Consider the following 15,397-nt stretch of genomic DNA (forward strand, 5'->3'; position numbering starts at 1 on the left):
CAGCAGCAGCAACTCCCCTGGCCTCTCCGTCGTCAGCAGCAGCAACTCCCCTGGCCTCTCCATCGTCAGCAGCAGCAACTCCCCTGGCCTCTCCGTCGACAGCTGCTGCATCTTCCAAGTTTCCCTCGTCTCCTGCTGCAGCCTCCTAGGTTCCCTCGTCTCCTGCTGCAGCCTCCAAGGTTCCCTCGTCTCCTGCTGCAGCCTCCAAGGTTCCCTCGTCACCTGCTGCAGCCTCCAAGGTTCCCTCGTCTCCTGCTGCATCCTCCAAGGTTCCCTCGTCTCCTGATGCATCCTCCAAGGTTCCCTCTTCTCTTACTGCATCCTCCAAGGTTCCCTCATCTCCTACTGCATCCTCCAAGGTTCCCTCGTCTCCTGCTGCATCCTCCAAGGTTCCCTCGTCTCCTGCTGCATCCTTCAAGGTTCCCTCGTCTCCTGCTGCATCCTCCAAGGTTCCCTCGTAGTCTGCTGCAGCCCTCCAGGCTCCCACGCGTCTGCTGCAGCCCTCCAGGCTCCCACGCCGTCTGCTGCAGCCCTCCAGGCTCCCACGCCGCCCGCTGCAGCTCTCCAGGCTCCCACGCCACTCGCTGCAGCTCTCCAGGCTTCCACGCCGCCCGCTGCAGCTCTCCAGGCTTCCACGCCACCCGCTGCAGCTCTCCAGGCTTCCACGCCGCCTGCTGCAGCTCTCCAGGCTTCCACGCCGCCCGCTGCAGCTCTCCAGCCTTCCACGCCGCCCGCTGCAGCTCTCCAGCCTTCCACGCCGCCCGCTGCAGCTCTCCAGGTCTCTCCGTCGCATGCTGCAGCTCTCCAGGTCTCTCCGTCGCATGCTACAGCTCCCCAGGTCTCCTTAACGCAAGCCGTGTTCCCTTTGGCTCTGTGTTTTGTACGGCCTCCCGGCCGCCCCCCTGACCTGGCCCGGTTTGATGGACAGCCTCCCGGCCGCCCGCCGGAACAATGACTCTTTGGGACGATCCCTTGACCATCCAAATCCCTTGTGATTCCTCGTGTCCCTTCTTTGGTTCCTCGTGTCCCTTCTCTGGTTCCTCGTGTCCCTTCTCTGGTTCCTCGTGTCCTTTCTCTGGTTCCTCGTGTATTTTCTCTGGTCCCCGTGTCTTTTCTCTGGTCCCTCGTGTCTTTTCTCTGGTCCCTCGTGATTTTTCTCTGGTCCCTCGTGTCTTTTCTCTCTGGTCCCTCGTGTCTTTTCTCTGGTCCTCGTGTTTTCCTCGGGCCCTCCACCCTTGCAGTGCCACCCTCCACCCGCCCTAGTCCTTCGGGAAGGGGTTTTTTTGGGGACGCCTGGAGGCGTCCTTGGGGGGGGGGGGGTACTGTAAGGATGGTACTTTTCTGTGGCCCGGTTTGTGTCTGTTTCCCTCGTGCTCCCTCATTAGTGCCACCTGTGTCTCGTCCCAGCTGTTTTTTATCACAACTCGTCTTGTCCCTGTATTTAAGCCGTCCTTTCTGTCTTGTTCTTCGTCGGGTCGTCTTCGCTGGGTACTCTTCGTTGAGTCTCTGAGTCTTTCCCTGAGTCTTCCTGGTTCCTCAAGTTCCCCGTGTCTCTCGTGTCTCCTGAGTTCCCCGTGCCTCCTTCCTATGTCCATGTAAGTTTTGCTGCCCCGTCAGCTTGTTTATTTTGTACTTTTATTTCTCATTAAAATCCTATTTTTGTATTTCTGCCGAGTTGAGTCCCTGTTCTGCACTCTGGGTTCGCTCCTGACACAAATCCTAACACTTACTGTCCAAAAATAACCTGGAGACAGTAATACACGCATTCATAACGTCTAGGCTCAATTACTGCAATTTACTCCTGTTTGGTATCAGTCAGACCTCCATTCTTAGACGTCAACTGGTCCAGAATGCGGCAGCCTGATTGGGGGGGGGGGGGGGGGTGGAGCGTCAGATTACATGTTCTCTAGGCAAATTCAGATAAGGTGGCCTTCGGAGCAGATTCGGATAAACTGGCTACCGGTTCACCTTCGAATCCAGTTCAAAATATAGTATGTCTTAAAAATAACTGAACAGTTCTGCCCTTTAGTATCTCTCTGATTTGCTACAGCCGTATGTCCCACCACTTTCTCTGAGGTCAGCGGACCAGTTGCTTCTCACAGTCCCAGGAACTCATCTTAAGCGCAGAGGCGACAGGGCCTTCTCTGTCACAGGCTCAAGACTTTGGAACGAGTTACCTCTGCTTGTCAGACAAGCCCCCTCCCTCTCGGTTTTCAAATCCCACTTAAAAACTTAACTACTATTCTGTTGCTTTCAACACTAGATGATCTGTGTTTGAACCTGTATGCTTCACACAGGTTAGTCGTTATATTTATTATGTGCAATGATTTTGTGTCTATATTCTGATTTTATTCCATTTTGTATGTTGTTTTGTGTGTTGCCTCTTTTCTGTTTGTACAGCACTTTGGTTGGCCTTGTTGCTGTTTTAAGTGCTCTTTGCATAAAATGGTATGGTATGTTCACAGATATTTATTTATTTTTAGCTTTGCTTTAAAGTTTAATTCTTGTTTTGTGATTTGCACATCTGTAGGTTAAAATAAAGTTGAACCAAAAGCTGTAGCTCTTCTTTAAACATATTTGATGGAAATATTCCTGAGATTCAATAATGTTGTTTTTTTTTTAATTATTTTTCAGCTGAGTTAACGTTAACAGATTATTTAATAAAGTCATTAAAGTGAAAACAGGATTTCATTATAAAGCCGGCACAGTTCATTATTAGGCCCGAGCAGCTAAGCGCTGCAAAGGCCTATTGTAATTGTGCTGTTTATTAGGCCCGAGCAGCTAAGCGCTGCGAAGGCCTATTGTAATTGTGTTAGGCCCGAGCAGCTAAGCGCTGCGAAGGCCTATTGTAATTGTGCTGTTTATTCTTCTTCTTGGGCCGAAAGAAACGTTAATTTGGAGGCCTTAACATATCCCAAAACTCACCAAACTTTACCAAAACTTGTCCCCCGCGTGAAATTTTTGTACTTTAATGAAACCAAAAGTGGGCGTGGCCAAACTGCTCCACAGCGCCCCCTAACGTGAGATATGACAACTGGTAAGTCGTAGAGAGCTGAAATTTGGTACACACGTACAACCCACTGAAACATGAAAAAAGTCTCTTGGAGGTATGCCCTAAACCCAACAGGAAGTCGGCCATTTTGGGTCAAAGGGTCAATTTTGGCCGGTTTTCACTTTTCGTTCATGGCGAATTTGAACGAACTCCTCCTAGGGATTTCGCTCAATCGGTTTCAAACTTACGCCATTTTGCTCAGTAGGCATGGGGGACGAAAAGTTATCAAACGGTGCAAACCGAAGTATGTTGAGGGGGCGGGGCCGGACCTCAAAGTTATGCTTCACGCCAAAAATTTCCAAATGCTATAACTTTCACGTTGAAAAACATAATTGTACCAAATTTGGCACGAGTCATCCCTGTCCCATGCCCGACGATACCCTGAGTTTAAATTTTGACGTCATCAAAGCCCCGCCCCCTCAGAACAGGAAGTGACTTTTTTTGCTTGGAATGCTCCCTCCCTGACACTCTTGACCCAATCAGGATGATCCTGTGTTAGAAGGCAGATATCAAGTTGGTCTGACATGATTTAAACTACAAATAGTTATAGCTGGAGGATGTGGGCGTGGCGCCATGGCAAATTTAAAAGTGACACCGTTGTAATGCGTTTGGCTCTAAATTGCACAGATTTGAGCCCAGGTGAACCAAAATCACTATGATCGATCATTATCCACCCTTGAACAGGTTTCCATGATAAGTGGCCAAGAGCCTCCACAGCGCCACCTACATTCTTCCTACAGTTATATCGCAGTGATACAACATCCGATCTGAACCAGATTTTTGGTGCGTCATTATTGAGAACTGATGGACATATTAGTTTTGTTGTTTAATATTTGACTCAAGTGCGCCCCCTACATTATTCCAACAGTTATATCTCAATGATATTGTTTTTTTTAAATATTGACTCAAGTGCGCCCCCTAGATTATTTAATCAGTTATATCTCAATGATATATCGTCCGATCTGCATCAGATTTTGGGTGCGTCATTAGTAAGCACTTATGGACAGATTACTATTGTTTCTTAAACTTTGACTCAAGTGCGCCCCCTAGATTATTTAATAATTTATAACTCAGTGATATATCAGCTGATCTGCCCCAAATTTATGGTGTATTATTATGTAGCCCTGATGGACACATTAGTAATGTTCTTTAACTTTTGACTCTAGAGCGCCCCCTACAATATTCCAACAGTTATATCTCAATGATTTATCATCCGATCTGAACCAGATTATTGGAATGACATTAGTAAGCACTTATGGACACATTAGTATTGTTTGTTAAATTTTGACTCTAGAACGCCCCCTAGATTATTTAATCAGTTATGTCTATATGATGCATCATCCGATCTGCACCAGATTTTTGTGGCATAATGTGTGACCATGTCTAGATACATTGTTATAGTTGTTTAAAATTTGACTCAAGTGCGCCCCCTAGATTATTCAAACTGTTATATTTCAGTGATATATCATCTAATCTGCACCAGATTTTTGGTGCATCATTAATAAGCACTTATGGACACATTATTAATGTTTTTTAACTTTTGACTCTATAATATTCCAACAGTTATATCTCAATGATATATCATCCGATCTGTACCAGATTTTTGGTGCTTGATTAGTGAGCACTTCTGGACACAGTAGTGTTGTTGTTTAATATTTGACTCAAGTGCGCCCCCTACATTATTCAAACAGTTATAGCTCAGTGAAAATTTGTTTGATCTGGAACAGATTTTTGGTGTGTGATTAGTGAGCACTTAAACACACAATGGTATTGTTGTTTTACTTTTGACTCAAGTGCGCCCCCTAGATAATTCAAACTGTTATATCTCAGTGATATATCGTCCGATCTGCACCAGATTTTTGGTGCTTGACTAGTGAGCACTTATGGACACAGTGGTGTTGTTATTTAATATTTGACTCAAGTGTGCCCCTTACATTATTCAAACAGTTATATCTCAGTGAAAATTGGTTTGATCTGGACCAGATTTTTGGTGTGTGATTGGTGAGCACTCATACACATATGGTATTGGTATTTTACTTTTGACTCAAGTGCGCCCCCTACATTATTACAATAGTTATATCCGCGGTCGTAGCTGATGTCAAAGGTTCGACGAATGCACACTCCGGGGAACGGGCGCAGGACGGTAGCATGAGCATTCTTGATGGCGACCGGGAAGAGTCCCTGGAGTTTCCGCGGTCGCCGTAAGGCCACAGCGGCGCTTCGCTGCGAGGGCCTTGAACGCTGCTTGCAGCTTTAATTATTATTATTTTTAAATCTTCACTAATAAAAAAAAATACATCCCGGGCCACCCGTCTGCCGGGGTTTGTCTTCAGCCTTCATGAGCACACGAGGCCGGGGCCCAGACCCTGGCCTTGCGTGCTTTTTGCAGGTAAGCAGCTCATATGATCCTTCACGGTGACCAGCGAAACTCAGCGCCTGCAGGGCACGCAAGGCCGGGGCCCGAGCCCCGGGTCGTCAGCACGGAAGATCTTCCACGGTGACTGGCGGAGCTTGGAGGGGGCTCAGAGGCTCCGGTGGAGAGGACCGGTGGAGCTCCATCTAGCTAGCTTTGAATTTTGTCGTCGACCACCAAGCACAAAAAAATGCCTGCACTTCATCATTAGACCACGGTGGGTGTTGTGGTCTAATAATGGTCACGGCTTTAAAAATCTTAAAAATAGATCCAGTCCCTCCTCGAGTTTGAGTTATTGTAAATGGTGGATCTTGTTGTGAAAACAAAGTTTATTCTCAATCATCCATGTACCAAATCCAATAATGCTCAGTCCGGTCATCTGGACTGTTTCTTTTTTTTTTTTTTTGATAGAGATTGGATTTGGTACCTGGATGATTGAGTATGAACTTTGTTGCCTTAAACCACTTTGGCTGTGGCTGCCTGCCTGGGAGGAGTCGACAGGGGACAGGACAGCCCCCAGAAACCATCTTATCTCCAGCAAACTGGTTGGTCCACTTAAGGACTTTACTGCTTGGTGGGGAAACAGTTTACTTGGGACTCCTCAGACTGATGAAGCCCTCCGGATAGACGGCAAAATGTCTCTCTGAAAAATATAAACTATCCAGATGACCTGACTGAGATTTATTGAACTTATTGTGAAAAGTTTGTCCAACAGCCAGTGACTCCAACCCATGACCAATCAGTGACCGACAGTGTTCTGAAGTCACGTTTTGGTGCCGCCTCGGCCCGCTTGGAACCCCAGAGAAAAGGGTACTGAAAAAAGGGACCGGTTCTACGAACCGTTACTAGTGGAAAAAGTCTTGGAACCGTGCCGAGTCAAGTCAAATTGTGTTGTACAGTTACTAATGGAAAAGCGGCATTATCTTCCTGAGAAATAAAACTGTTTTCTTAATCTCAACACTTTCCTGTTCATTCTCCCATCAGAATCATTGAGGAGCTTGATGGAGTCCGCTTGGTGTGGTCACTGCTCAAAAAACCCAACACAGATGTGCAGTCTAGTGCTGCCTGGGCCCTTTGTCCATTTATCGAGAATGCAAAGGTATAGTAAATTGCACTTTTTTAACCTCTGGAGACATAAAGTACACCACTTCAACTGCACACAGATAACCCATACATCTAAGGGTTTTATGTTTGTGTTATTTCAAAATGAACGGGTCTATAGTAAGGTTGATTATGTCACCATACTTGCCTCCAATGCACTCCCTCTGACCTGCTTCTGCTGGGGGGTCAGGAGGGGCAGAGTTTTGTCATTGGAGGATTACATGAATCCTGAGCTAATATGAAGCAGAGCAGCCTCCTTGGCACACTCAGATCAGAGAATTGTGGAACATGTAGAGAGAAAGACCGAGTAATATCCTTTGGCATGGCATCTGATTTCTGAGCTGAAAATCTTCCCTCATAATGTTGCTACTTGCACAAAGCACAGAGGATCAGGATCTGTGAACTCACTTCTCCAATGAAAATAGTGAAAATGGATCTGCAACAAAATCTCATGTTGCAGACATAATTCTTACTACAATGGTGTACAGTGGTCCCTCATTTATCACAGGTGTTTGGGACCATGCCCACCAGAGATAAGCAAACAACCGTGAAGTAGGGATACAGTAGGCCAAGTTCAGTAAACTTTGTCATACATGTGGCAGGCTGCAATCACGTTCCTGTTACTCCCAATCTCCCTCCTTACATAAACAATTTAAATTTAAATAATGTAACATTTTAAATAAACAATCCACGCAGCATGGATTGTTTATTTAAAATGTTACAGTATTTAAATTTAAATTGTAGAGAAGAGAAGTGCAGCAGGACATCACAGGATGTCACACAGCTTCAGCTCTGCAGCACGGAGCAGAAATGTACTTCTTGATCAATTACACAACTGAACATAGAAGTTCTAAAATGAGTAAAAATAACTTTTTAACACTTTTATATTTTGTGATTATGGTGATTGTACTATGTGACATAGTTTGAATTTTAAGTTGGAAGACAAAAGTTAATAGGTCTATCTGGACAGCAAAGGGTTAATCCTAACAAAGCTTATGCTTTGCTCAGGAGAAATGTGGGCGTGTCAGAGAAGGAGATCAGCTGCAGGAGAGAGCTTCCCCTGCACTTGTGGGCTGCACACATGGTGCAAAATCATTTAAAATTTAAATAAACAACCCATGGCTCATCCATCGATCAGCCAATTGTGTCATGTCCAATCTTACTTTGAAAAACCGCGATATAGCGAATCCACATTAAACGAATCGCGAAGTAGCGAGGGACTACTGTATAGTTATAGTATAATATAACAATACACCTTCTCGTCTTCAATTGAAATTTTACTCAGATATCAGCAGATTTTTTCCAACAGCTACCGTGTTTTTTGTTAAGATTAGTGGTCTTAAAAGAGCTTAACAGTAGAAGAGTCTGATGAAGGTTAAACATAGTGTTCAATGTGATGTGTAGCAACAATTCTGTATTACAATTATATGGAGAGCAAAGGTCCAACTTTAACAAAGATTGACATTGTTTTATTGGAAATCAGTGGGCCAAATTTGAAAGAATTCTGGGTGACTCTTTCACGTATGAGGGCAATGACAAGAGCTAAAGTGTGCTCATTGCCCATCAAGTTGAAGAACATGATATAGCTGCTTTGATGTAGAACTTATTTAGGTAGAGAATCCATTTGGTTTGCGTATGTGGATTTATTAAAGTGCTCTGTCACAAAAGCACCCACTGGTTCATTTCTCCAGACCTATAGCAATACTAATCCAGGTTTCTACAGGGTTTTCATATGAACTGATTTAATGCAATAAAAAGCCTTAAACATGTCAGGATTTTCAGGCTGAGCTGAACAAGAACAAACCCATGTGCAGACAGGATGCAGAGGCCAGGACTTAAAATAATAATCACTTTAATAATCAAAATAAATAGCTGACGTGGCAGCAAAACTCACAGACAGGATCTGGACAAAATAATACACAGAACACAGGAGACAAACCAGGGGCTGTACCAGACGATGCACCGACAATGACTGAGACACAGACCAGAGCTTATATACACACAAACTAGATGAGACAAAATACAAACACCTGGAGGACACGCGGGTGGAGCTGATTGGGGTAATTACTGAGAGACACTAGGGAGTACAGACACAGTGAGACTGACAGAGGGATACCATCCTTACAGTACCCTCCCCCCAAGGACACCCCCTGGCGTCCCCAGAAAGCCCCCCCCCCCCAAAAAAAAAAAAAAAAAAAAACTAGGGTGGGCAGAGGGAGGAACTGAAAGGATGGGGCGCACAAGGAAACACTAGAGTGGGGCCAGGACAACAACAAAAAAAAAAACCACACACACAGGGAACAAACAAAAACAAATCCAAGTGGTCAACAGATTGTTCCAAGGCAGACCTAGTCCAAAAACCCTAGGGCAGGTCAGGTGAGGAGCCTGGACAAGGCGAGAGACCAAGGCGAGGTGAGGGACCAAAGCGAAGCGAGAGACCAAGGCAAAGCGTGAGACCAAGGCGAGGAGTGGGACCAAGGCGAGACGTGAGGCCAAGGTGAGGCATGAGGCCAAGGTGAGGCGTGAGGCCAGGGTGAGGCGTGGGACCAAGGCGAGGTGTGGGACCAAGGCGAGGTGTGGGACCAAGGCGAGGGACCTAGACGAGGCGAGGCGTGGGACCAAGGCGAGGGACTTGGACGAGGCGAAGCGTGGACCCGAGGCGAGGGACCTGAACGAGGCGAGGTGTGGACCCGTGGCGAGGGACCTGACAAGGCGATGGGACATGAGGGCTCAGATCTTCTGCGGCAGGATCAGAAGCTGTTATGGAGCTGGGATCTTCTCTGGCAGGACCAGAAGCTGTTATGGAGCTGGGATCTTCCGTGGCAGGACCAGAAGCTGTTGTGGAGCTGGGATCTTCCGTGGCAGGACCAGAAGCCGTTGAACACGGACCTTAGGACGGCGCAGGACCCTCTGGAGGTGCAGCTGGCGTAGGACCCTCTGGAGGTGCAGCTGGCGCAGGACCCTCTGGAGGCGCAGCACCCTCTGGAGGCGCAGCTGGCGCAGGACCCTCTGGAGGCGCAGCTGATGTAGGACCCTCTGGAGACGTGGGACCCTCGGTGGATGTAGCGACGTCAGCGGACGTGGGACCCTCGGTGGACGTAGCGACATTGGCGGACGTGGGACCCTATGTGGACGTAGGACCCTCGCTGGACGTAGTGACGTCGGTGGACCTGGGACCCTCGGTGGACGTAGCGACGTCGGCGGACCTGGGACCCTCGGTGGACGTAGCGACCCCGGCAGACCTGGGACCCTCGGTGGCCGTAGCGACGTCAGCGGACCTGGGACCCTCGGTGGACGTAACGATGTCGGCGGACCTGGACCCTCGGTGGACGTAGCGACGTTGGCGGACCTGGGGCCCTCGGTGGACGTTGAGACCTCTGAAGTGGTGGCTGAGTCTTCGGCGGCTGAGTCTTCGGAAGGAGTGAAGACCTCAGCGGACGGAGCGAGGACCTCAGTGGACGGAGCAGCAGCGAGGACCTCAGCAAAGACCTCAGCGAGCGGAGCAGGAGCAAGGACCTCAGCGAGCAGAGCAGGAGCGAGGACCTCAGCGAGGACCTCATCGGGCGGAGCAGGAGTGAGGACCTCAGCGAGGACCTCAGTGGGTGGAGCAGGAGCGAGGACCTCAGCGAGGACCTCAGCGAGGACCTCAGCGAGGACCTCAGTGGGCGAAGCAGGAGCGAGGACCTCAGCGGGGGAAGCAGGAGCGAGGACCTCAGCGAGCGGAGCAGGAGCGCGGACCTCAGCGGGCGAAGCAGGAGCGCGGACCTCAGCGGGCGAAGCAGGAGCGAGGACCTCAGCGAGGACCTCAGCCGGCAAAGCAGGAGCGAGAACCTCAGTGGGCGGAGCAAGAACCTCAGCAAAGACCTCAGCGGGCGAAGCAGGAGCGAGAACCTTAGCGGGCGGAGCAGCAGCATGGAGCTCAGCAGATGGGTCAACCTCGGGGGCTGCGTGCAGCGTGGGATCCACCTTGGGGGCTGTGTTCAACGTGGGATCCACCTCGGGGGCTGCGTGCAGTGTGGGACCCACCTCGGGGGATGCGTGCAGCGTGGGGTCCACCTCGGGGGCTGCGTGCAGCGTGGGACCCACCTCGGGAGCTGCGTGGACGGTGGGACCCACCTCAGGGGCTGTGTGCAGCGTGGGACCCACCTCAGGGGCTGCGTGCAGCGTGGGACCCACCTCGGGGGCTGCATGCAGCGTGGACGGTGGATCTACAAAGGCAGGGTCTTCTGATGCTGGTGCTGAGTCAGGTGATGGAGCAGGGGCTGAGTACCTGGAACCTCTTTGCTGTTGACCCTTGCCGTGGTGGCGATGGTGTGGTCCAGGATTGGGCCGGGGCACCTCCTTGGATTCAGTGCCTCCCTCGGATATTGACTCTGCAACCAGGGAGCCAGGGACTTGTTCTGCAGCTGATGTGTCTGACTCTTGGGCAGAGCCAGCGACAGGAGGTTCCGGATCTGAACCTGGAAACGGAACTGGTACTGAGACAGAATCATGTTCTATTTTCAAAGTTCTGAGTCCAGTAAGAAGCTGCTGATATTCAGGACGCTAGATTAAACCGGGTTGGGAAAATAGAAACTTTTCGGCAAGGGTGAGCACAGTATCTAGACAGTCCGGGTTATTTTTAGCAGAACAAAGGAGGCTTTGCAGAGTGTGGTTTATTTGGGATAATTCGTGGGGTTGGAGCTGAGAAGTCTTGGGGCTAGTTTTATGAGGAGCTCTATTCAGAGGCGAGGGGTCAAGATCCACCCTCACCGGAAACCTCGGAGGTGAGGCGACGGGACCCTCCCCCATGGAGATACCGAGACCAGGTTCAGGAAGCTCAGTCTCGCTGGACTGAGAAGGAGCAGCTTGGAGCGATGGTGGGGTGTCGGGTTCCACCCTCACCGGAGTCCTGGGAGGTGAGGCGACGGGACCTGCCCTCGCGGAGGCATCGGGACTGGTTTCCGTTAGCTCAGTCTCGCTGGACCGAGCAGGAGCGGACCGGAGCGACGGAGAAGCGTCGGACTCTGCCCTCACCGGAATCCTGGGAGGTGAGGCAACAGAATCCGTCTCCACTGCCGCACCAGGAATGTCTTCTGGAAGCTCGGCTCGGTTGGAAACGTGGAAGGAGCCGGAACGAGCGCCTTGGACCGCTTCCAGGTTCGGTTTCTGCCGCTCAGGCGGCGGCGAGAAGGCTGAGGGGCAAGAATGGAGCAGAGCTTGTCCTCCGGCTCTGCGTCTTCTCCTGACATCCACCCCGGATAGCCGAACGGAGCTGAGGATGAGGAGGAGCTGTAATTGTGGTTCACGCGGTCTCCCCGTAGCCGGGACCTTCTCTCTTTTTCGAGGACCAGGAGGGCAGAAGGCAGGATTTCCACCTCCTGGCAGTAACTTCTTTGTGCCGGCACGGGTTGGATCTGGAACCCGCCACACCGGAACACGATCTCTTCCATCTGCGTGGGCTCAAGAGAACAGGTAAGCGAGGTCGAGGAATTCTGTCTGCTGGGTTTTGATTTTGGTCTGTGCATACTGTCAGGATTTTCAGGCTGAGCTGAACAAGAACAAACCCATGTGCAGACAGGACGCAGAGGCCAGGACTTAAAATAATAATCACTTTAATAATCAAAATAAATAGCTGACGTGGCAGCAAAACTCACAGACAGGATCTGGACAGAATAATACACAGAACACAGGAGACAAACATGGGGCTGTACCAGACGATGCACCGACAATGACTGAGACACAGACCAGAGCTTATATACACACAGACTAGATGAGACAAAATACAAACACCTGGAGGACATGCGGGTGGAGCTGATTGGGGTAATTACTGAGAGACACTAGGGAGTACAGACACAGTGAGACTGACAGAGGGATACCATCCTTACAAAACATTTAGTATTAAAATATTCAGTTATCTTTGTTCTACCATCAAGAAAACAAAAAACACTCCCAGTCACTGGTAATAAGATGAGGTTTGATTATTTTTGCAGAGGAACATTTAGATGTTTGATTTTTTCACTGTAGCTGAATAAGTTATAGAAGTCTGGTTGCTGCAAGGAAAGTGTTGGGGGCCCTTCCAGTTAATCTGAGCTCTGCTTTGTCCTCCAGTTTTGTATCACTCACAGCAGATAGTATGTTTTCTATTTCACTCTGAGTGCGAGGAGAGAGGGGAAGCAGAAAAGGTCTTTTCATGTGCAGTCTCATAATGCTGCAGCTTGAGCAACCAGAGGCCCGGCCAGGCCATGAAAGAAGTTCTGGTTAGTCTGTTGCAGCTGGTGTCTTCAGAGAGCTTCCTGTGTTGCAGGTTCTCCCAGCCAACCAGCATCAGTATTCTTGAGGAAGAGCTTCCTGTGTAACGGGGTTCGGCCTGTGTCCCCCCACCTTCTGGCACTGTGCACGTCTCGTTCTCTGGTCCAAACACTGCACAGTGACTTGATCTCAGCTGTGTGCTTTGTGCTGAATTTGATTAAATTTGCTGGTTTATTTTCTTTTTTAAATATGCAATTTACACCGTAATTCTAAAAAATGTTAAATCTGGTCCTCTGGACATTCAAAAAAACAAAACAAATTTTTGTTTTGCTTTGTTTTGTTTTTTTGAATGTCCAGAGGACCAGATTGGACTTTTTTAGATTTTTCTACCTGGTTTATTGAGCATGCATCAGGGTACACCGTAATTCCTTTATTTTTAGTAGTCTGATGTTTTGCAGCAAACATGAAGACTGAAGTTGGACTCAAATGAAAGTTGTCTCTACGGTAACATCATAACAGTTTGTCTTGTTAAAATTTCAGCTCTGTTTTCAAAGTTGTAATTATTGCAGGCTGCACCATGTTGGTCCATCCCTCTGTGGCTGTGACAAGATTTCAAACAGAGGCCTGAAGCTATGCTGAAGTCCATGTCTCTGCCTGATTTTTTCTTGAGGTTCACTCAGTTACTTAGACATCACCTCACAAGTGACTCAAGAGTCTACTATAACCGTCAACCATAATGGTGCCAAACGTGCTGTAGAGAAAAAGGGATCAATGTCACTTTTTGTCTTTGAATTGTTTTATAGTTATCACAAGTTAGTGTGTGAGTTAGATGGAAAAAGATAACACTGTGAGGACCTTTGAAAAGGAAACAGCAGAAAGAAGAAGTTGAGATAGTGTGCCAGTGATAAAAATTATAAAAATATAAACCTATTGCTTACATACCCTGATTTAAAACTCAGGTTTTGCTCCAGTGTAGTTGTGCATTTTCTGGACTGATTAGAATACTTTCTTTGTTCATTCAACATGTGTTTTTCTTTAGGTGCTATACTCAAATGTCAAATCAAACATCTGCCTCTTCTTTTTCCTAACTACTGTGCTCTCCTCTCTTGTGTTAATTTTTACCGAGGACCACAAACTAAGAGACTCTTTGACTTTAGGATGCAGGGGAAATAGTGCGCTCCCTCATCGGTGGATTGGAACTGATTATTAATTTACTGAAGTCAACAAACAACGAGGTGCTGGCGAGCATTTGCTCTGTCATTGCCAAAATAGCTAAAGACAAGAATAACCTGGCAGTCCTGACTGATCATGGGGTTGTCCCGCTGCTGGCCAAGCTGACTAACACAGTAAGAACATGTTTTCTGTTCAATAACAACAATTATGATCAGCGTCTTTATGTCAAGGCTGCTGCCACTGACTTTTTGCAGAGCTTCTTATGTTGTACTTTTCTTTGGGATCCATTAAATTGTTCTGCTGTCTATAGACAGATGACAGGCTTCGACAGTACCTGGCTGAAGCCATCGGCCACTGCTGCGTATGGGGAACCAACAGGGCATCCTTTGGTGAAGTCGGAGCTGTTGCCTCTTTGGTAATTTATCTTAAGTCCAAGGACAGTTCAGTCCATCAGATCACAGTCATGACTCTATACCAGCTGTCCAAGGATCCCAACAACATCATCATCATGCACAAGAAAGGAGTGGTCCAGGTCAGTACCACTTCTATTACAGTTAAGTTTTTAGGTCCTCAATAACTCAAAGATTTGCAAAGTTTATTTAAGTATATTTAGTGCATTTTAGACTACATTTGTAGTTCGTTTGCATAATTGCATTGAGGAAATTTTTCTTTGGTCTCCCACCACTCTTGTTTTAGTGATATGTGAAAAAATACAAAGTAATACCTGTACATTTTGAAAAGCTAACTTTTTTTAGAGCCTTTGACCAACGAAGCAGAAACAAAGTACCGGGTAGGTTTTATTCTTCAGCAGAAACATCACCCCACTCTCTAGCAGTCAGCAGTCATGGGATTTTAGAAAAGCAAACAGCTCATTGTATGCAAAGTGCCAACCCTCCAGTAGATCCTAGATGCCTCTGCAGCACAATCAAAGAGCTGTAGCTGGGGGGGTGGGGTGGTGGGGGGGTAACTGTGCTTTAGGTTAAAGAGTGGAGGTAAAATAGTTTAAAGCTGAAGCATAACACTGTTTTGTTTTTGGACAAATTATATTTATTGCATGACAGCTGGGCTTCATGCTTTGCTTATTTTCACTATGCTAGTTGTGTTTTGCATGCTTTAATAATCTTTTCACAAAACATAAGTAAAACTGTCACAAGAGGAATCTGTGTCTACAAGTAGCCTATGTTAAACCACCTGCACAAATAGGAAGTTGTGTGATATAAATTAAATGTTGGTTCTGCCACTGCAGCCAGATATTTTTCTCATGTTCAATAAAGTAGTGTTCTTCAGTTTGAGCTGATGTTTCAGGTCTGTTTCACGAACCTGAAAGCTTTTTGTAATTTGAGTTGTGACAAAATCTAGGCAAACCATTTTTTAGATTTTGTGTGTGTGTGTGTGTGTGTGTGTGTGTGTGTGTGTGTGTGTGTGTG

At 47.6% G+C, this 15,397-nt stretch overlaps 1 protein-coding gene across 1 annotated transcript in view; it reads left to right on the forward strand.

The window, feature by feature from the left end:
• Window positions 1-15,397, forward strand: part of odad2 (outer dynein arm docking complex subunit 2) — a 394,037-nt gene that overhangs the window by 301,412 nt on the left and 77,228 nt on the right. Inside the window, 3 exon segments of the mRNA XM_037694246.1 lie at window positions 6,450-6,564; window positions 13,955-14,143; window positions 14,281-14,502. Coding sequence (XP_037550174.1) covers window positions 6,450-6,564; window positions 13,955-14,143; window positions 14,281-14,502 — 526 coding nt within the window.

The sequence above is a fragment of the Nematolebias whitei genome, chromosome 20, assembly GCF_014905685.2.
Source record: "Nematolebias whitei isolate Nwh7 chromosome 20, NemWhi1, whole genome shotgun sequence".
NCBI classification, from domain to species: domain Eukaryota; kingdom Metazoa; phylum Chordata; class Actinopteri; order Cyprinodontiformes; family Rivulidae; genus Nematolebias; species Nematolebias whitei.